Here is a 21,521-nt window from a genome sequence, read left to right as displayed (position 1 = left end):
AAAGACTTAGGATAGGGGAGTTGATGACTCTTACCCCTTTGACAAGCATCACACACCTAATTCATTAATATCTCCTAAACATGGGAGATTATTATTGTTCACAACTTTTTGAACGATAGACAAAGATGGATGACCCAAACGACTATGCCACTTCGAAATAGTGGGTTTGATGGCTCCAAAAACTTGCTTGGACGAAGATAGCGACGACTGTGGAATGGGATAGAGACCATTGCGGCAAGGCCCTCTAAGAAGAAGATTCCTCGTGACCTGATCCTTAATGGCAAAGAAACGAGAGTGAACTTCAACAAAGGCATGATTATCAAGGGCTAAACGACGTGCAGAAAGGAGATTTTTCTTGGCCTTAGGAACATGTAAAATATTCTTAAGATATAAATTGCGAGTAGGGGTATGAATAACGGAATGGCCAATATGTTTAATGTCCATACCTGCACCACTTGCCGTGTAGATTTGATCCTTCCCATTGTACTTCTCCCGGGTCGTCAATTTGTCCAACTCTCCAGTTATGTGATCCGTAGCTCCGGTGTCGAACATACCAATTTGTGTCCACACCATAGGAGGCTGCAGCTGCCATCTTATTATCAGAAACAAAGTTCTCATCATACCTATACAAACAGTCAGCGACGACGTGCCCCGTTTTTCCACAGAGCTGACAAACAGGGCACGGTTTGCCGCCACGGCCTCCATTGTTGTTGCCGCGACCACCACCACGCCCGCCATTGTTGCTGTTGCTGCGCCCACCATTGTTGCCGCTGTGTCCGCCGCGGTTGAAGGGGGTGTAGCCGCCCCTTCCACCACCACGTTTGGCGCTGTTGGCGGAGGACTGATGCGCTGCTGCATGGCGAAGTTTCTGCCTTGATTCGAAGCTCAGAAGTTGAGAGTAGAACTCGGAGAAGGAAACTGCATCTGGTCTCCCGACGAGGGAAGACACCACTGGTTCCCAATCATCATCAAGACCGGCAAGGATGTAGGACATCAATTCCTCATCATCCATTGGCTTGCCGGCGGACGTCATCTCGTCGGTGAGGATCTTCATTTTGTTGATGTAGTCTGAGACGCTGAGATCGACCTTCTGGGTCGTCGCTAGCGCCAGGCGCGTGTTCAGAGACCGCGCGCGCGACTGGGAGGACAGCATCTCGTTGATTGCCTTCCAAACTTGAGCCGCAGTTTCCATGTGGATGACTTGAGTCAAAATTTCCTTGGATAGGGTTGAGAGAAGAAACCCCAACACCTGCTGATCTGCCGCAATCCAGGTTTCAAATGCCGGATTGGATTTCTTGACAGTGGCTTCTCCTTCCTTGGCGTCAATCACAGCCGACGGGGCTTGTGTTGTACCTGTGAGGTAACCTTCCAAACGCGCACCGCGGATCACCGGGAGGATTTGCCCTTTCCATAAAAGGAAATTCGTCCTGGTTAGCTTCTTAGGGACGGCATGGCCAGAGAAGGGATTGCCGGCGCTGATGGAGGAACTCGCCATAACAGATGCGATCTGATTCTGGCGATTTCGGGCTCTGATACCATAAAAGGTTTTTAGGAAGCGTTATCACCTCTTGTCGAGGCCGCACGAATATATTGATCTCAGTTGGAAATAGCCTCCAACGTGGCTTACAATCAGGAAACAAAATCTGTTGTGATCCGGTTTTATCTCAACCAAATCAATCTCATTCATATCACATGCACCGGACTCCCTGCATATGCATGCATGCATATCTCTGAACTATCGCTACTTCTAACACCTTCTTCCTTTCAACACCTGGGTGATGAGGCACAAGGAAGAGGCAGAGCAGCGAGAAGCCACGGCGGTCTGGCACCGGGTGAGAGGAAGGGGAGGAGATCCCGTCGTGATCCAGGGTGGGATGGGGGCGATGCGGTCGGTGGGGAGGGGCGGCGTCGGTCTGGAGGCGATCAGCGGGGAGGGGCACCGGTGGCGAAGGCTGGGCGTCAGAATCGACGGCAGCAGCGGCTGCGCTACGGTTGGCGTGGGAGGGATGGAGCAAACAACGGCGGCGCTTGAGACGGCAGGGGCGAGGGGAGGCGGAATCAGCTCGTGACGTCTGACTTCAGCCCTCACGACGGCAGAGAGCAGTCGAGCAGATCCATCCGTCCGCCTAGAAAGCGCACAACCGCGTCGTGAGTCTGGGCTAAGGCCGGCCCAACAAGCCTCGTCCCCCAGCGCCGTCTGTCTCGCTCCTATCCTTTTTAGGAAAAAGTATATTTATCTCCCTTAACCATCCCTTAGGCCCTTCACAGTGCTCCTAGGTAGAGCGTTGCCTTGTTGTGCCAGCTAGGAATTTCGCCGACGTGTCGCGTAGCACCACGTCCTTGTTGAGCCGCTCGCTCCCAAGCAAGGAAACGCGATTCCTCGCTCGCGCGAGGCAGAGGGAACGCCTAGAGCTCGCGCTGTGGAGGGCGTGCCTCCAACTCGTCGTCCCCTCGCGCCCTCTCCAGCGTCGACCTCGTTGCCGTCTCCCGCTCCGCGTCGCCGACCTCGATGTCGCCGGGGAGCTCGTCGCCGCGCCGCTTCGATCCGTGCCGCCGCCACCGTCCTCGTCGGAGAAGCTCGCCGGCTCGATGGGGAAAGCGCGGAGAAGGAGAGGAGCTCGAGGTCGATGCCGCGTCCGACCTCGCCGTCGTCGCCTTGATCCAGTGGGCCTAGGCCGGATCTGGCCGCTCGGCCCAGCGTCGTCGCCGTCGCCGCTCGGGCCGCCGCTCCACCCGGCTTTGAGAGGAAGACAAGGTCGCGTGGCTCCGGTCGACGATGACCGTGCCGCCGCTCGTCGTCCGCGAGGAAGACAAGGTCGCGCGGCGACCTCCGCGAGGAAGACCCCACCGAGAGCCCGTTGCTGCAGAGCGGGGTAGGGGGAGGGAGGCGCCGCCACGCCGGCGTCCATGCCTTCTTGCCCGCCGTCCTCGCCCCGGGGCTTCCCGTCCGCCGCGTCCCCGGCATCGTTCGGCGCCACTGCCACCCTCGCCGGCTTCTTCCGCTTCGGGATTAGGGGAGTCGGCGCCGGCGGAGGGAGGAGGGGACAGCCGGCGCCACTCGGCCCCGAGGACGCCGCCGCCACAGGACCCGCTACCTCGCCATGCGCGCAGCCGTCCCACCGTCGAGGTCACTGCCGTCCGGCCCGACAAGGAGAGGAGGGGGCGGGCGGTTCGCCGTCGTGCGCCGCCGTGGAGCCGAGTGAGGGAGGGCCTCGTCGTCCACGCTCTCCGCTCCGCGTCGCCGACCTCGGTGTCGCCGGGGAGCTCGTTGCCACGCCGCTTCGGTCCGCGCCGCCGCCACTGTCCTTGTCGGAGAAGCTCACCGGCTCGATGGGGAAAGCGCGGAGAAGGAGAGGAGCTTGAGGTTGAGGCCGCGTCCGAGCTCGCCGGCGTCTGTGCCTTCTTGCCCGCCGTCCTCGCCCTTGCCGCTTGCCGTCCTGGTCAGTGGCATGCGAAAAGAATGGATAGAGATAGAGAGGGAGAGATGAATGTGAAAAGAGAGATGGTGGGACCTACTAACATGGGTGGGACCCACAAACATGTATTGTTTAAGACACATGCACTGTGAAGTGTGGTTCTTTACGGCTTTGAGCTCCTCATGTGTGTTACCCGCACTGCTACTGGCCTTAGGGGAAGATGGTGGCCTGGCCCCTGAGTCCGGGAAAAGAGATACTAATGAGGTGGGAGGCAGAGGTCAGGTTGCTCAGCAAATCAACTTGCTGGAACACTCTTCCCAACTCGGTAGTAATATGAGCCCTTTGAAAGAGCAGGAGAAAAAAAGATTGAGGAGAAGTGAAGATGGCGTGATTGCAACAAACAACTCTAATGCACAATCGGCGCTCTCCTTTGAGGAGAGTGACCGGGCACAATGAAAATACTAGCATGGAACTGCGGCGGGCTCGCTAGTGCCCGGGCAGTGCGAGCGCTTCTGGATTTACAGAGGCGTGAGAGACCCGATGTGTTGTTCCTGTCTGAAACACATTTGGGAACAGCTAAGGCAGAAATTTTGAGGAAGAAACTACAATTTGACCATCTCAGCATTTTCGAGAGTGACGGGCGAAGTGGTGGACTGCTTATGTTATGGAGGAAAGAGAGCGATCTATGTGCAAGATGTCTCTGAATATTTCATTGATGTAATTGTTGATGATGGAAGGGAATGGAGACTTACTGGAATTTATGGTGAGTCGCGTTGGGAGCACAAAGGCAAAACATGGGAGGCCTTGAGATATCTTCATGGGATGATGGATAGGCCATGGATGGAGTTAGGAGATTTCAATGAGATTCTTTTCCATCATGAGAAGGAGGGAGGGAGACCGAGAGAACAACGTCTTTTGCAAGCTTTTAGTGATTCTTTGGCTGATTGTGCTCTCTCGGATATGGGCTATAGTGGTGACATTTTTACTTGGAAAAGGGGGAGAATAAGAGAAAGGCTTGATCGAGGTGTCTCAAACGCGCAGTGGAATGCTCTTTTCCCTACTGCACGACTGGAGAATGGTGGTATGCTCAATTCGGACCATAGTCCGCTGATTGTTGAAACTGTTGTGCGGGCAGATTCTGATGCCAATACAAGGCGAGGTCCTAAATGCTTCGAAGCACGTTGGCTCAAGGAAGAGACGGTAGTGCTGCGGCCAGAGGAGATGTGCCAAATTTCTCGCAAAAAACCAAACAAGTACATGAAGAGCTCCACGTCTGGGATAAAAAGGTGTTGAAGGGACCTGTTAATCAAATAAAAAAGCTGCAAAAAAAACTTGAAGAGATTAGAAGGGGGCCCCTCACTGATGATAGCATCGCTGCCCAAAAGGAGTTGTTGATCCGCCTGGAACTCCTAATGGAGCAGGAGGAACTGATTTGGTTACAGCGCGCCCGTGCAAATTGGCTAAAGCATGGTGACCGAAATACCAAATTTTTTCAACAATTTGCCTCTAGTCGAAGGAAAAGAAACATGATTACTGGGTTGGTTGATGAACAGGGGATGAGACAAGAGAATAGCGACACTATGTGTTCTATGGTGCAAAATTATTTTTCCCATCTGTTTCAGTCTGAAATGCAGGAGCTTGATGAATCAGTTTTGGATTCAGTTAAGGTCAAGGTCACGCCTGAAATGAATCGGAGCCTTTTAGCTCCATTTACAGCTGAAGAGGTCAAAAAGGCACTTTTTGATATTGGAGATCTGAAAGCTCCCGGGCCAGACGGTTTGCACGCCATTTTCTTTAAACGGTTTTGGTCAATGCTAGGAGATGATCTGATAAAGGAAGTTTTAACAGCGGTAAATACTGCAACAATTCCTGAGGGCTGGAATGATACCACTATTATTATGATACCAAAGGTGTCTAACCCAGATATGTTGGCTCAATTCCGCCCTATCAGTCTTTGCAATGTGGTGTATAAAGTTATTTCAAAAATGCTCTCTCGCAGGATGAAGAGCATCCTTCCTGAGGTTATAAGTGATCAGTGCTTTTGTTCCAGGTAGATTAATTACGGATAATATTCTGATTGCGTATGAATGTATTCATACTATCAAGAGGAAACAAGGGAAAAGGGGGTTATGTGCGATTAAATTGGATATGCATAAGGCGTATGACAGAGTTGAATGGGTTTTCTTGGAAAAGATTATGTTAAAATTGGGTTTTGATGATAGGTGGGTGTCTCTTATTATGTCCTGTGTGACTTCTGTAAGATATACTGCTCGGTTTAATTCAATGGAAACAGAAACTTTTACACCTACAAGAGGAATCAGGCAAGGGGATCCCCTATCCCCTTACCTATTTCTCTTTGTTGCAGAAGGCCTATCAAGTATGATCCAACAAGTGGAGGAGAATGGAGGATTGGAAGGGATTAGAGTATGCAGAGATGCCCCAATGGTTTCCCATCTTTCATTTGCTGATGACTCCTTAATTCTTATGCATGCTGATAAAAAGAATGCGGACTGCCTGAGGAACTTATTAGACAGATATTGCAGAACTCAGGTCAATTCTTAAGTGCAAGCAAATCTAGTATTTTCTTCTCTAGGAATACAAAGCCGGATATGAAGTTGGAGGTATGTGAATCTTTGAATATTATGACTGAGTCTCTCAATGATAAATACTTGGGTCTGCCTTCTTTAGTGGGAGCAGATAGAAGCGATTGTTTTCGACATCTTATTGATAGAATTGTTCAGAGAGTTAGTGGATGGAAGGAGAAATTGTTAAGCATGGGTGGTAAGGAGGTTTTAATCAAATCCATTGCCCAAGCCGTGCCAACTTATGCGATGATGGTGTTTAAAATCCCGAAAAAAATCTGCAAAGGGATGACAGATGCTATATCACATTATTGGTGGGGTGACGACGATGAAAAAAGAAGGATTCATTGGCAAGCTTGGTGGAAACTCTGTGTACCGAAGGGTAAAGGTGGCATGGGTTTTAGGGACTTCCACAGTTTCAATTTGGCTTTGCTCGCAAAACAAGTTTGGAGACTCTTATGTGAGCTAAATTCTCTCTGCGCAAGGATTTTGAGAGCAAAATACTACCCTGATGGGAAATTGCTCCAGGCCAAGATGAGAAGTGGGAGCTCATTTACATGGCAAAGTGTGTTAGCCGGCTTAGATTGCTTCAAAAAGGGATTTATATGGCGAGTGGGAGATGGCACACAGATAAATATTTGGGACGATAACTGGATCCCAAGCAGCCCCAACATGAAAGTATTGACTCCGAGAGGTAATATTCTAGTTATTAATCTCCAGTTGATGGTCGATGGGATGAAGCTTTGATAAGATCACTTTTCTGGTCTGTGGATGCGAACCGAATCCTCCAAATCCCGATTGCTCCTCAGCGGGAGGATCTGATCGCTTGGCACCTCAACCGAAACGGTTTGTTCTCAGTCAAATCTGCCTATCACTGTCAATGGAGTCACAGCGTTAGGAGCTTTATCCAGCAACCCGGGGCAACTGCCCCCCCTGGCAGCATCAGTATGGAGACAGCTTTGGAGGCTATCGATACCGAGCAAAATCAAAATTTTTGGATGGCGCGTGCTTCATGGTTGCATTCCTTGCTTCGTTACGTTGGCAAACAAGCATATTATGTGCAAAACAGAAGCTGAGGACGTGAGACATGCTTTGTTTGCCTGCTCTCGTGCTAGACAGGTTTGGAGCTCTCTTGGGATTGAGCAGGAGATTGAAGCGCTTCGTGCTTCAAAAAGCCATCAGAATGGGAGGGAGAGCTATGCATTGGAACAATATTGGTCTAGCGGACATTATCTTGACAGGGTGCTGGTATATATGGTGGCAACGAAGACAGAGTGTTCATGGAGAGGAAATTCAGTCACCACCACGATCGGCGTTGTCCATCGTAGCAATCACAACAAATTATAAACTGGTGTCAAAGAAAACCACTGAGATTAACAAGAGGTGGAGGAAACCTCCTGAAGGAATACTGATGATCAATGTCGACGCGGGCTTTGATGAAACTAAAGGAGCTGGTAGCACGGGAGCGGTCATTAGAGACTCTGCGGGTGGGTTTATTGCTGCTTCACATAGTTATATTCCTCATATGGTGGATGCAACCATGGCTAAAGCAGCAGCTTTAAGAGATGGATTATTATTGGCACAACAAATCGGTTGTAGTCGTGTGGAATTCCAATCGGATTGCATGGAAGTTGTCACAACAATGCAAGAGGGAGGTTTTTCTGCCACGGCAGCAGTTGCGATTTATGATGAATGCTCCCAGTACTAGAAAGATTTTCTTTCTATCTCCATTAGTCATTGTATTAGAGATAGTAATGTTGTGGCTCATGAGCTAGCTAGGCAAGCTTTGATAGGCAAAAATTCTTTTGTTTGGATAGATGATCCCCCTGCCTTCATTCCGCAACTTCTTGTTAATGATGTAACTATATTCTCGAATGAATAAAGCTAGCTGTGAGAATTTAAAAAAAAAAAACTACAATACGAGTATGATTCATGACCTCCAACCATAAAACCGGATATATTGACTCCTCCAACTATCAAAACCGGTGCAAAATGTATCCCAGGTGGTTTTGGAAGTGGTTTTGGCTTACGTGGTGCTTACGTGGCAGTGTTGACCCGGTCTCCGTCCTACGTGTCGTTGACATGTCACTTATGTGGCATTTTAGAATAAAAAACAAAAATAAAAATACGTGGGACCAACATGTAATCCACACTAAAAAAAATAGTGGGACCCACCGACATGTGGGCCCCACATGTCATCATCTTCATCCTTTCTCCTTCCTCTCCCCTCTTCTCTCTCCTTTTCCCCTTCATCTTCCTCTTTCTGCGGCCTCCTCGCTCCCCTCGCTCTCCTTTCTCTTGGCCCAAGCGCGCCGCCGCCCACCGCCTGCGCCGCACCTTTTGTTCATCTCAAGGAAGCTGGATTACGCTTTTGGAGCTTTTCCCTGCATTTTCACTGTATCGCATTATCTATGAGTTTGCACAATCTGCATTGCTCGGGAATTATATGAACTCTTCCGGGATGAAGTGGGTTGACTTGAATGATCCCAAAAATGGAATGAGAAGTGTTTTGACCATAATGGTACTAGAATGGTTTCTGTTCCTTTTATTGGCATTCTATTTGGATCACTTCGGTTCCTTCCAAAATGGAATAAGAAAAGCAGCAGTACTATTTCACTCGCGCATTGACAAAAATCGTTTTCAAGCTACTCAGCAGACCATCCAGCTTCAAGAGTTCAAAGCTTCTGCTGACAATGAGAAGACAGATGTTATCAAAGAGGTATGCTCTTTTGCTCTATATATTCCTGTAATTTCTAAAGAAAAAGCTGGATATGAAAAGAAGGATATTCATATTGATGGTATTAAGCAGGGGTAAGTCTCGAACCAAGACCGACTAGCCCACCAACTTGTGGTGCTAGCCGGTAAGACTCCTGGTCTTTCTGACCATTTATGTTAAGCTTTCTAATCATAGGCCAGAAGCAGCTTATATGTCAGTTTATCCTTTATAGTATGGCACGTCAAAAGTTAGCTTGGATACTTGGAGTCTTACTTTATCTTATTTTTACCTTCCTTTTTTCCTTCTACCAAACTTTAATGCTGTATGGAATACAAATACATAAGATAGTTTAGACAAGCATAATATGTTGAAATTAGTCCTGCATGTATGTATTTGCACAGAGCATCATGAGTATTAATTTAGTTATATAATGATTTCTCAGAGAGAAACGGGTTAACAGATCTTACAAGAATCAAAGAATAGCTACTCGGTCATCTGTGACAACCTTAAGAAAGTGTACCATGGAAAAGATGGGAATGCAAAAAAAATTGCTGTCAGAGGGCTATCTCTTTCTATGCCACGTGGGCAATGTTTTGGTGTTCTTGGACCAAATGGCGCAGGAAAAACCACTCTCATTAACATGGTAAGTATGATTTAATTTTAGATCTTAATAATAAAAGAAATAAATAATATATTTAGATAACCATAAATCTCTAGTATGTAAACCATTTTTTGCACAATTCCTCTTCCCAAGTACAGGCCACTTTCAAGGCCAGGAACAGGCATATACATTTCTAAAAATCTGAAACATGTCTAGGTAGTAAGAAATGATCCACATTTTCTGTTTATCACAAATGATCCCTATATAGATCACTTACAAATATAACTGATGTTTCATTTGGTCACATGACATTATTGGATTTAAGGGGGTTAATTCTTATCCTGACAACAGTTGACTGGATTTACTAAACCTACGTCTGGCACGGCGTACATTGAAGGAATGGACATACAATTCGAGATGAACAAGATTTATGCAGGAATCGGTGTTTGTCCACAGCACGAGTAATCTAAGCTCACTCTGATGTTTCTGAATTACAGTTTTGTTTAGTTTAGGACAGCCTTTAAATCAATTTAGTATTGGTGAACTTTAATTAACTTTTCCCCTTCTTTTTTTTTCTTGTTGCAGCTTGCTATGGGAAACACTGACTGGTCGTGAGCATTTGTTGTTCTATGGTAGACTTAAGAATTTGCAGGGTGCACCATTATCTCAGGTAATATGTGACCATTTGATAAATAATCGTACTATCTCTGTATTTAAATATATAATTTTATTGATTTTATCCAGTCTTAGTGCACAACTTTAGCTACTATTTTTCTATTAGAATATAACGATAATATCTAACAAAATTATAATATTGTAAAAGCAATAATAAGTAAAATTCTACCCATATGATTTTTACGTTTTCAAACTAAATATCTTGAGAGCTATTGATAGTCAAAGTTTTAAAAGTTTGACCCAATAAAGTCAATAATGTCGGAGGAAGTAATATATGGTGATTTCTTTTCCATGGATGAACATGATGGATTCGACTTCAAACACTATTTACAAGTGAAAGATGAACTTATCATCTGCATATAAGATCCAAGACACATTATCCTCCAAGGCACTTTAGCACAGATTATTATAATACTAGTTCAACAAACATTTTCCCAGTAGTTATTCTGTTCTTATGTGATTATGATTTCACGAGAAATTATTATAAATACAAGTTCTGAAGCAATCATCTAAGATCTCCTATTTCTTATTTTTTTAGGCCATTGAGAAATCTTTGAAAAATGTGCGCCTGTTTGCTGGTGGCATTGCCGATAAGCTTGTAAGCAAATACAGTGGTGGCATGAAACGTCGTCTCAGCGTTGCAATCTCTCTAATTGGTGACCCTAAGGTACAATTCATATATGTCAAATTCAGGGAAATTTTGAACATTCTTGCATGTATAAATCATGCATTTTGAACATTCTGCAGGTAGTTTATATGGATGAACCAAGCTCAGGGTTGGACCCAGCATCAAGGAAAGACTTATGGAATGCTGTCAAGTCTGCCAAGCAGGACAGGGCCATAATTCTCACAAGTACTGCACTTTGCTTTCAACTCTGATACAACAGTATAACCTTAGTCCAGTTAATCACCATGGAAATCTTTTGCACCACATCATATTATCACATCATACTTTCACCTATTCCAGCGCATTCGATGGAAGAAGCTGAATTTCTATGCGATCGGATAGGAATTATCGCAAACGGTAGCTTGCAATGCATCGGGAACTCTAAAGAGGTACATCTACACATGTAAACTGATCACATTTTTCATATGTGGCCATTGATTCCAAATGCTAACTTAGTAACTTGAACCCCCATAATCTTGCCTTTTCAGCTGAAAGCAAAATATGGAGGCTCATATGTCCTCACAGTAACAACCGCGACGGGCGAGGCGGAGGAGGAGATGAGGAGACTGGTCCAGTCCATCTCCCCTACCATGAACATTGTGTACCACATCTCCGGGACGCAGAAGTTCGAGATGGCGAAGCAGGAGGTGAGGATCTCTCAAGTTTTCTGGGCCATGGAGCATGCAAAGCGCAGGATGAACGTTCTTGCCTGGGGCTTGGCTGACACAACGAACGCTGGAGGATGTCTTCATCAGAGTTGCCAGGGAGAGTGACAATACATCATCCTCGTGGCCTGATCAGTAACCATAAAGAATTGTTCATCTCTTGGTTGGGGAACTTCTTGTTTTATTAACGAACCAGACAACCAGTACTAAATGTCCCAATTTCATTGAATAAAGTAGGAGTAAAAATTTTGTATAAGTAAAAACGAGAACCGCACTAAAAGTAAAACCAAGGATGAGCTATGAGCAGGGGTGGAAAAATGTAATGGCTGGGTTCAAAAAGAGTTAGACTAAAATTTAGGACTCCCTCCGTCCCAAAATATAATAACTTTTAGGTAGATGGGACATATCGTAGTACTATAACATATCCCATCCATCTAAAAATTGCTATATTTTGGGACGGATGGAGTACATTTTTTAGCTAAAAATATTTAAAGGCTGAAGTGGGTTGTGAAAGGACCCATTAACACTACCCCTAATTCTGAGAGACGTTTTGCTCTTGCTAAAGCTCAGGCCTTGACTTCCTCCTTGATTTTTGTCACCGCCGTTATTGTGGAGAGCTTTTTATGTTGGAAGGCTCTTTGGCTCATTTTCTTTTACAAATCCCAAGCTGTGAGGAGGATGAGTTTAAGCAGATTCTTTGTTTGGTATACCTTAGAGCAAATTTAATAGTACAGCTGACTGATGGCTCTAAAAATAACACATAGAGATAGTGCTAAAAATTACTCCCTCCATTCCAAATTGATCTATATATAAATTTTTTTGAGATTATTCCTAAATGATGTACATATTTGTATTCATTTATTAAGTCTATTCGTTATTTGTGTATTGGAGTAAATGGACATTGATGCATGTATGCACATAAGTATTTATAACCCACATGCAATATCTTGATTTGCTATTGGCTAGGAAATAGTGGGATGGTGCATGCATCGAGTTTGTTGCTAGAGTAAATATAGTATAAGAGAGTTATTAGCTTTTCTTGGTCTTGGTGTACCTATGAAATATGTAGATCAATTTGGAATGGAGGAAGTAGTGTATGCAATAAGCTATCTGTACACAGTTTCCAACAACTCTTTTCTTTTCAGTTGGCGATTGAAAAGCTAGCCATCGCTCCGTCCTGCCGTTCGTGTGGACCCCATAACCACTACGTGGGCCAGGAGGAGGAGACCTGTGCCGCTTTGCTCGTCTTGGAGCTGCAGTCGGCGATTAAATAGTTGCCGGCTCACACCCTCTGTCCTCTTGTCCTCTTCAGCTCATCCGTAAATCCAACATGGCACTATTACCGCCGGCTTAAATAGCCTATTGTACCTGCTCTTAGGGAAACTTCAGTCTTCAGGCCTAATCTTTCAGTGGTCAGACGCAGAAGCAGTCCACTTGTTTGTCCTCTCAAAACAAGCATAATATTACTAGTATACATTATAATCAGAACCTGTGGCTGATTGAGCAGGATTTGACACTACAGTTCGAACTGTATACTGCTCTATTGAGTGATGGACTGCTCACTCCTAGCTGGCTAGCAAGTAGAGAAGCTGCATTGTCATAGCAAACCGCGTCGTTGCGTTTATATGTTATATATATATGGGGGCAAAGCCTTGGACGTGAAAACCACAGCCGAGTGCTATCAGCTTCAGATTTCAGAGAACGATTGATCAAGTATAGTAGAGCGAGCTCGATCTGCGGCCATGGGAGCAGCTCGTCGGCTTCGCTTCGGGCTACGAGCGGCGGCGGCGGCCATGGCGCTCCTACTACTGCTGCTGCCGTCGTCGCTTTCGCTCGCGCTCTCGCCGCCGCCGCCTCCGCCGCCCTTCTTCCCACCGCAGTGGGCGCCGCCGGTGCCCGGCGGCGGTGGCCCTTTCGCTGGTGAGGACGCACGCCGGTGGAACATTTCCTCTGATTTGCACTCTGGTTTCAGACGAAGTAATTGGTTTTTAACATTACTAATGGAAGTTTAAAATGGTATATTAGATTATTTTATTGTCTTTCATTTATATTTTACTATAGAAATATGGGAGTTACTTATGAAAGTAGTAGCATTTACGTGACAAGTATAAACTTGAAATAAAAGGTAAAATAGTGTATAGACGTTCTGAAACTACTTGCAATGCATTTCGGATAAGAGGAAATAGTCATATATGAACATATGCTACCTATTGGGTAAAGGAAAAATATAATATATTAATACTCAAAACACAAACATGTTTAAAAGTTTACTGCATAAATTTATTTAAAGTGGTTGATTTTGTAGAAGCTGGAGGTGGATATGGAAGCGGAGGTGGCGGACCTGGGGGGATTCACGAGCCTCCAATCTCTTTCGTGTACAATAACCCGTACATACCTACAGGCAAGTGCATTTCACTTGAAACTTTAGATACTCATAGAAAAAATAGTTTATCCATCAAGAAAATATATCAGAGTTTTCTGTAAAATATGAGACAATTATTTTTGAAAGTAGTAGCATTTTGGAAAGATAACAAACATGGAATGGAAATAGAAAAGGTGTATAAAAGCTGTAAAACTACTTAACTGTACTGCATATTAGAACCAGAGGAAATATCTATATATAACATCGGCTAGCTATTATATAGTTAAGGAAAAATATAACATATTCTAATACGTGAAATTCAACTTGGTTTAAAATTCACATAATTGCTTTGTAGAACATGGAGTTGGATATGGTAGTGGTCCCGACGGGTCTCACAATCCTACAGTCTCGTCCGTGCATGGCAACCAATACATGCCGACAGGTAAGTGTATTCCACCAGAAAATGTAGTTACATGTAGAAAAAAGAAGAGCCTTTTAACCATCTTTCTTTTCAAGTACAACCCTTTAACCATCTTGGGTGCACAAGATATATATAATCCTATATACATATATCTAATACTCCCTCCATTCCAAAATATAAGGCACAACCACCCTTAATCCAAAAACTAAGAAATAATTATTATCATATTGTAGTTTGGATCATCTTAATAAATACTAATGCATGCATCCAATAGGATTAGATAACATGGGAGTAGAGGATTTAAAAAGTAATAATTTAATGGAGAAGATGTCATAGTTAATGGCATGCTTGCATGTATGCCTTATATTATGGAACATCTAAGAAAACTTATATTATGGAATGGAGGGAGTAAGATGTATCAAACTTATTTGTCTAAATATTAATTATAGAACTTTTCCTATGTTATAAATAGTACCATGTCTTGATACTATTTTTAAAGTTGACAATTAAGAAACCTCGAAAAAACATGGTAGGAAAATTGTCCGTTTGTACCCACAAAAGTATCTGTAAATATTCCTTCACTCCCCCCCCCCCCTAAATTTATAGCAGCATTATTATAAACTGAATTGCTTTTGCTACCATAGGTCGACATGGAATGTATCGTTGGCCAGGCCGCAGGACATAGCAAGCCAAGCTAAGTAGGACATAGATCACGTCTATTTTAAATTCTTCTAAAACTTGTTACTGTGTGTCCGTGGGCAAAGACTGGAGATATAATTCATTTTCATTATTAAAAAAATATAGCACATAGCTAGAAATTCATGTCCAAAAGTTTGTATTCAAATCGATGTAAATTTGCTCCAAACGTATCTGAAACTGTTGAACAAAGATGAACTATTTCCTCATACGTATAAAAATATTTGAAACTAGGAAAGACCGATATGTGGTGGTTCAGCTGGTTCAAATCATGCTGCTCATAAATATCACACGACGAAAATGCCTTCAATAAAATTGTAACTATATTAAGAGTGTTTCTTATAGGATGTGTTAAAGCGCACATTCATGCGTATATGCGCATGTGTATGACTTCCTTAAATGAAAAAAAAATGTAATTTAAATAAACGAAATGAAAAAAAATGTTTGGAATTTACATGAGATTTTTTTGAGAGGGAAAAAAAACTTGCTACTCTCTCCGTCCCAAAATATAAGCATTTTTATATCTTGGCACAGTCTTCAAGATGTTACTTTTTTTTTGCGGGGATTCAAGATGTTACTTTAACCAACAATATACTCCCTCCGTTTCTAAATATTTGACACCATTAACTTTTTAGCATATGTTTGACCGTTCGTTTTATTTAAAAACTTTTGTGAAATATGTAAAACTATATGTATACATATAAGTATATTTAACAATGAATCAAATGATAGAAAAATATTAATAATTACTTAATTTTTTTAATAAGACGAACGGTCAAACATATTTAAAAAAGTCAATGGTGTTAAATATTTAGAAACGAAGAGTATATAAAAGTAAAATATTTTAAATAAAAAGAGTTGCATATTAAGATAATTTGTTTAATGATAAAACCAGCAACATCAAATTTACATGATTAATCATTTTTATTTTTTTTGCTATTAGTTGTCAAAGTAAAAAAAATTAATTTAACATTATGTTAAAAATACTTACATATTAGGAGGAGGGAGTAATAAAAAGTTATTAAGAGAGAGAATGGAATAGATCTATGAGGACGGCCTGCGCAGCATTAACAATTTGTCACCCTCCCTCTCTCTCTTTCTCCAACCCTTCGACGGCGTCGAGCCTGTCGCGCCGCCGCGGAGCGGCGGAGGAAGACGAGACGATGGACGGCGCAGGCGCGGTGGAAGATGGCAGGTTTGCCAGGCCGGCGCCGTCGTCTCCGAGGTCAGCGTGCTACTGCTTTTCTGACTTTTTTGCGTATGCCTGTGTGCTCGATTTCGTGTATGGACTTCGAACGCGCGTGGTGTGTTTGTGGAAATGCCTCTGAAAGTAGTAGCGCGCAGCACGCACTAACGCACTTGGGCAGGCGCAGCTGTGTGCCCGTTTTGCTCTATGCGCGTTATTATGCCGTTGTATGATGTGAGTTGTGCCGCTGACTAACTACCGTGGAATTGTAACCATATCTTGGGTGTGTCGACAGCCTGCTAACATTGCATTTGGTGCTGTCCTAATTCCAAAACACATAATAGATTCATGAGGTTATTTATATACAGTGGCGAACACAGAACCGTTTTTTTTTTTTTTTGCGGGGAAACACAGAACAAAATTTTTGGAGGTGTTAGTTAAAAAGACCAATACGAGATTATCATTAAAGTAAATAGTACCATTGTGTTATGAACACTATCGAAGCTTTTGTTGTTGATTTATACTGTCATGAGCTAAGCTAAGAAAAGTTAGCAAAAATGGATGTTAATGGCCAATACTAGCATCAATGGCTGTGTTGACATGTGTCTGCTTGCCTGCCATTAACGAGTGGCTGCAGCCTATACGCAATATCGCACCATGAGACCATGAGATTGGCTTGTATTAGTGTGGACTTGGTTGCTGAATAATGTATGGTTTCCAGGGGGCGTGCCGACAGTAGAGGGTGCCCAAGCCCTCTTTGCCCCCTGCTGCGTCCACCCCTGTTTATATATAGACTTAGTTATGGTAATAGAAGTAGCCTTACACAGTAGTTGCAAAGCAACATAGCTTTGCGCACCACAGGGGAGTGGGCACTCTACCAATTTGGAAAAATAAGAAGAGAGGGCATACTAGCTAGGTTTATTCACACTACTTTTCCTCCACTGGAGAGCTCAAGGAATGCTTGCTTGATGGAGTGTAGTTCAGTGGAAACTTGTGCCATCCCTAACCGGTCTTTTGGTGATGCCATGGAGCACATGAGGGCCACCTTAACCAATGGGAGGAGACAACTTTGCATCAGTTCGGAGTTTCCACCATCCAAATCATTGTGTAGCATGTTGGGGTCTAAAATCTCAGTTACTCTGTGGGGAAATGCAGCATCCACGCGATCGTGGAGGCTCAAACCATCATTGAATTTTTCATCAGTTGGACGCTTTCCAGTTAATATCTCTAACAACAGCACTCCATAGCTGTAGACATCACCCTTTGTTGATATTTGCCCACCCATTCCATACTCTGCATTTTCATTTGAAAACATAAGAAAGGTGAATGGCAGAAAACTACAATCCATGTAACATTGGATAAGTTAATAAGATGGCTGAAGCATACAGGTCAATAAATCAGTATAAGTTTCCAATTTCTCTCACCTGGTGCAATATATCCAATGGATCTTTTTAAGTCAGCCAAACTTGTAGAGTTACCAGGCGCTGCTGTTGAATTAGCACACATAAATCTTGCCAACCCAAAGTCACTGACATATGCAATCATTTCAAGATCCAAAAGAACATTGCTTGGTTTGATGTCACAATGTATTACTGGGGATACACACTGGTTGTGAAGATAATCTAAAGCGTATGCAATGTCCAAGGCTAAGCTAATCCTTTCACCCAAAGTTAGGAATCTCTTTTTACCATGCCCATGGTCCTCTGGATGTAGCCACATTTCTAGACTTCCATTTGGCATATACTGAAAGACAAGTGCTTTAAAATCATAGCCATTTGGATCAATCGTAGAGCATAAAGTAATGATTTTGACAAGATTTCGATGGCGAATATATCTTAATGCCTCACACTCCGCATTGAAGCTTGTGGGTGCTCCGTACTTGTTAAGATCGGAAACCTTAATAGCAACTGGATTGGTCTCAAACGGCAACATGCCATTGTAAACAGCCCCAAAGGATCCCAAACCAACCAAATTTGTGGGAGAGAACCCATCTGTTGCTTTGGCGATATCTTCATATGATATCTTCCTCATGTTCACACTGGATTGCTGCAAACATGGTTTTTGTTTTCTTCTTTCGATAAGAACAGCCATTAAACATAACAATGAAATTACAACAGACACTGCGATTGGAATTACTATTTTCAAAATAGTAGACTTGTGTTTACTTTGTGATCCTGATTCAGGGCAAAGGGGCAGGCTATACCCTGGATCATTCGCACACAATCTGTAGTTTCCGGCCAAGATAACCCTGCTAGCATTACCAAAGACACCATTTGATGGTATTGGCCCTTCAAAATCATTGAATGAAAGGTTGAGTTTCTGCAAAGAACTTAAGAGAGTGAGGAACTCTGGAACTTTTCCTGACAAGCTGTTACAAGAGAGATTCAGCTCCTTGATGCTTTTTAAGTTCATGAAAGATCGTGGAATGCTTCCAGTAAGAAGGTTCCCTTCCATGTGAAGGTATTCCAAAAGCACACACTTCCCTAGAGTTGACGGTATTTCGCCAGTCAAGCGATTGTTTGAAATACTGATGCTTCCAAGATTTATGAGGTTGCCAATTTCTAGTGGTATGGGCCCAGTAAACAAATTGTGGGACAAGTCCAAACTTTGTGACAGGGAAGAGATGTTGAAGACCTCACTTGGCAGGCTTCCACCAAATGAATTGTGGGAGAAATCAAGCTTCTCTAATTGTCTCCACTGCCCTAAGTTTGAAGGTATGCTCCCGTTGAAGTTGTTCCCATCTAGATGAAACTCGGTTAGTTGGGCAAGGTTGCCAATAGAATCAGGAATAAGGCCCGAGAGGTTATTTTGTGCCAAGCTTAGAACCAGTAAGTTGCTAAGATTTCCAATGGTTGGTGGGATGCTCCCACTAAATATATTCTCATCCAAATACAGAACACTGAGACTCTTAAGGTTACCAATCTCTGATGGAATTGTCCCAGAAAGTTTGTTTTGCCTGAGCCACAACCAGTTGAGCTGTGAGGGAAGATTGGCATCCAAGGCCAACTTTTTCAGTTGAGTGCAGTTTGCAAGGGATGAGAGGAAGCTCCAGTCCCCTGCTTCAAGCTGGTTGTATCCAAGATCAAGGTCATGCAAGTTTGGCAAGGATCCAAAAGATGGCACTATACCAGTGAGACCAGCAACAGCAAGATAAACCATTTCTAGCTTGGACATATTGCGAAGAGAAGCTGGGATCGGCCCATTTAACTGTGTTGTTGATAGGATTAAGGCTTCAAGGTTTGGAAGTCTGTTGCCTATATCTGGTGGTAGTTGGCCGATGAGTGAGTTATTGGCCATGCTAAGATATTTCAAAGATGATATGTTGAAAATAGCCTGTGGCATATGACCAGTCAAATTGTTGTATGTGAGAACTAGCCTCTCTAGGGTTGGGATCTTACTTAGGCTCTTAGGGATGCTCCCCACCAAGTTATTTGCTTTTAAAGAAACATGAACCAAGGAAGAAAGGTTGCCCAGTGAGGCTGGTATCCCTCCTGTGAGTTTATTCTGCTCTAAACTAAGGTATTGAATAGGTGCAGCAATTGCTGTAACAGGTGGTATGGAACCAACTAAGTTGTTACGGTCCAGGTAATTGGTTGTCAATGTGGAGCTGTTGAAGAGGGCTGGAGGGATCTCTCCTGTAAGACTATTTTGCGTGAGCCTAAGCACTTGAAGGGATGAGCTATTTACCAAGAACTCTGGGATTCCTCCTGTGAGCTGATTGCCCCCAAGATCAACATATACAAAAGACGGGCTACTGCCCAACAATGGTGGTATGTCACCTCTGAGGGCGTTGTTGGAGAGATCCAAAGTTTTCAGCTCAGGAAGCGTTCCAAATCTGGTGGGTATACTGCCTTCAAGCTTGTTGTTGTATAGTATAACTTGCTGGAGGCGAGTGCATTGGGTTAAGCTTGGTGGTATCTCACCTTCGAAGGAGTTGTTCGATAAGCCGAGTACCTGGAGATTGCTGCATGAGGACAGCTCATCTGGAATACGGCCTTCAAGAGAGTTGATGCTCAAGTTCAGGTAGCTGATTTGTCCCAAGCGTCCGAGCTCACTTGGAATTTTTCCAAGGAATGCGTTTCTTGATAAGTCGAGGCTTGCGATGGAGCTCAGATTGCCGATGCAAGGTGGTATTGAACCACTGAGGCCTTTGGAGCTGACGTTGAGCACCATGACTCGGAGTTGGGTCTGGGTGTTGTTGCATGAAACACCCTGCCAGTTGCAGAAGTTCTGGGAAGTGTTGCTCCATGAGCTTAAGGATCCGTTTGGATCAGAGATTTGAGACTTGAAGCAGAGCAGGGCTTCTCTATCAGTGTCAGTGTCATCGCTGATTGCTAATGGCAGAGAGCATGAGATGATAAAAACAGCCAAGAGTGGAATGAATTTTGGGAATGGAGCAAACAAGCGGATCATCTTGCTGTTCATGCTGTGGCTTTCTCTTGCTTATGGCATTTTAAGTGCAGGCAGGCACACACTTGTCTTATATTCGTATATTCCAATGATTGTGCCTACTGCTTTTTGCCCCAAATGAAAACTGCGTTCTAACTCTGAATCAGCTGCTGCATTGTTTCTTAGCCAGAACCTTTGAGTTGACTTCATTTTCTCAGGTCAATCACATATTATGTGCTTGGTTACTTTATTTTTTTTTAATATTGCTGGGTTACTTTATACTGTCGAGTATTGGTGGAGATGCCTAATGTGATGTCCTCCATCCATTATTGACTGAAGGATTACAATACATATAATTATATATGATTTTAGATGGGAGAGTGGTGCCTAACTTGTATTTCAAAGATAGCCGACAGTGAATATCTTATGTGTGTGATCATTTCACATATGATGGTGCCAGTTGAGTTTGGTGGTGAAAAATGACTGCAAAATTTGCATGCTGATAAATGAGTTGGATGGGTAGACGCACAACACTAAAATAAAATCTACCATTGTTGACTAGAATCCTCTTCTTTCAATATGCTTCTTTCTCACGTAACTGACTTTTCGCATGCTATCTAATATCCAGTCCACAAGGTGTATTGGTTCCATGTAATTTCTGAATATGCCCATGCAGTGATCGACCTATGCTATTTGGCTGCTTTTTTTTTGTTTACTGAATAGCAAGGTAGGGGAAGCTAGAACCATCAGCTAAAGATATGCTCCGGTGCCTTATGTGGTACTCCCTCCGTAAAATTATATGCCTACGTAAAAATATATTTAACAATGAATCAAATGATAGGAAAAGAATTAATAATTACTTAAATTTTTTAAATTTTTTGAATAAGACGAACGGTCAAACATGTGCTAAAAGTCAACGGCGCCAAACATTTCGAAACGGAGGGAGTATTTTTCTTATGCGAGTGTGACTACAACCTGGTTAGTACGGGTATTTTACTTCTGTTGAGTTGGTCATCAGGCTAATCAGAAATATCAGATGGGACCTGATGGCTTTTGAGGCTGTGAGCTCAGAGTCAAAGATAGCACACAAAATCTTCAACCCGGAGCTCAGAGCTCGGTTTCTGTTGCTGTTGGTGCTGTGGCTT

The 21,521-nt window shown here is 43.7% G+C and overlaps 2 protein-coding genes, 1 non-coding gene and 1 pseudogene across 3 annotated transcripts; 2 read left to right on the top strand and 2 right to left on the bottom strand.

Moving 5' to 3' along the window:
* Positions 1-876: 876 nt before the first annotated feature.
* On the bottom strand, positions 877-1,015 carry LOC127764833 (small nucleolar RNA Z247). Its single transcript, XR_008015976.1, has one exon. It is a non-coding gene; the product is annotated as a small nucleolar RNA Z247 (small nucleolar RNA).
* Positions 1,016-2,907: 1,892 nt separating this feature from the next.
* Positions 2,908-11,461, top strand: LOC127761392 (ABC transporter A family member 7-like; annotated as a pseudogene).
* A 1,583-nt stretch (positions 11,462-13,044) lies between these two features.
* On the top strand, positions 13,045-14,690 carry LOC127764771 (uncharacterized). The gene is made up of 3 exons (XM_052289685.1): positions 13,045-13,242; positions 13,628-13,723; positions 14,040-14,690. Exons 1-3 carry the CDS (start codon positions 13,065-13,067, stop codon positions 14,300-14,302), a joined length of 537 nt encoding a protein of 178 aa, XP_052145645.1. The 5' UTR covers positions 13,045-13,064; the 3' UTR covers positions 14,303-14,690.
* A 1,664-nt stretch (positions 14,691-16,354) lies between these two features.
* On the bottom strand, positions 16,355-20,412 carry LOC127761383 (probable LRR receptor-like serine/threonine-protein kinase At3g47570). The gene is made up of 2 exons (XM_052285671.1): positions 17,412-20,412; positions 16,355-17,280 (listed from the first exon to the last, which is right to left on the bottom strand). The coding sequence occupies exons 1-2, from the start codon at positions 20,410-20,412 to the stop codon at positions 16,910-16,912; spliced, it is 3,372 nt and encodes a 1,123-aa protein (XP_052141631.1). The 3' UTR covers positions 16,355-16,909.
* Positions 20,413-21,521: the final 1,109 nt, after the last annotated feature.

This window comes from Oryza glaberrima, chromosome 2 (genome assembly GCF_000147395.1).
Source record: "Oryza glaberrima chromosome 2, OglaRS2, whole genome shotgun sequence".
Lineage (NCBI taxonomy): Eukaryota > Viridiplantae > Streptophyta > Magnoliopsida > Poales > Poaceae > Oryza > Oryza glaberrima.
The sequence above is the reverse complement of the archived record's forward strand: the minus strand, read 5'-3'. Positions and strand labels throughout refer to the sequence as shown.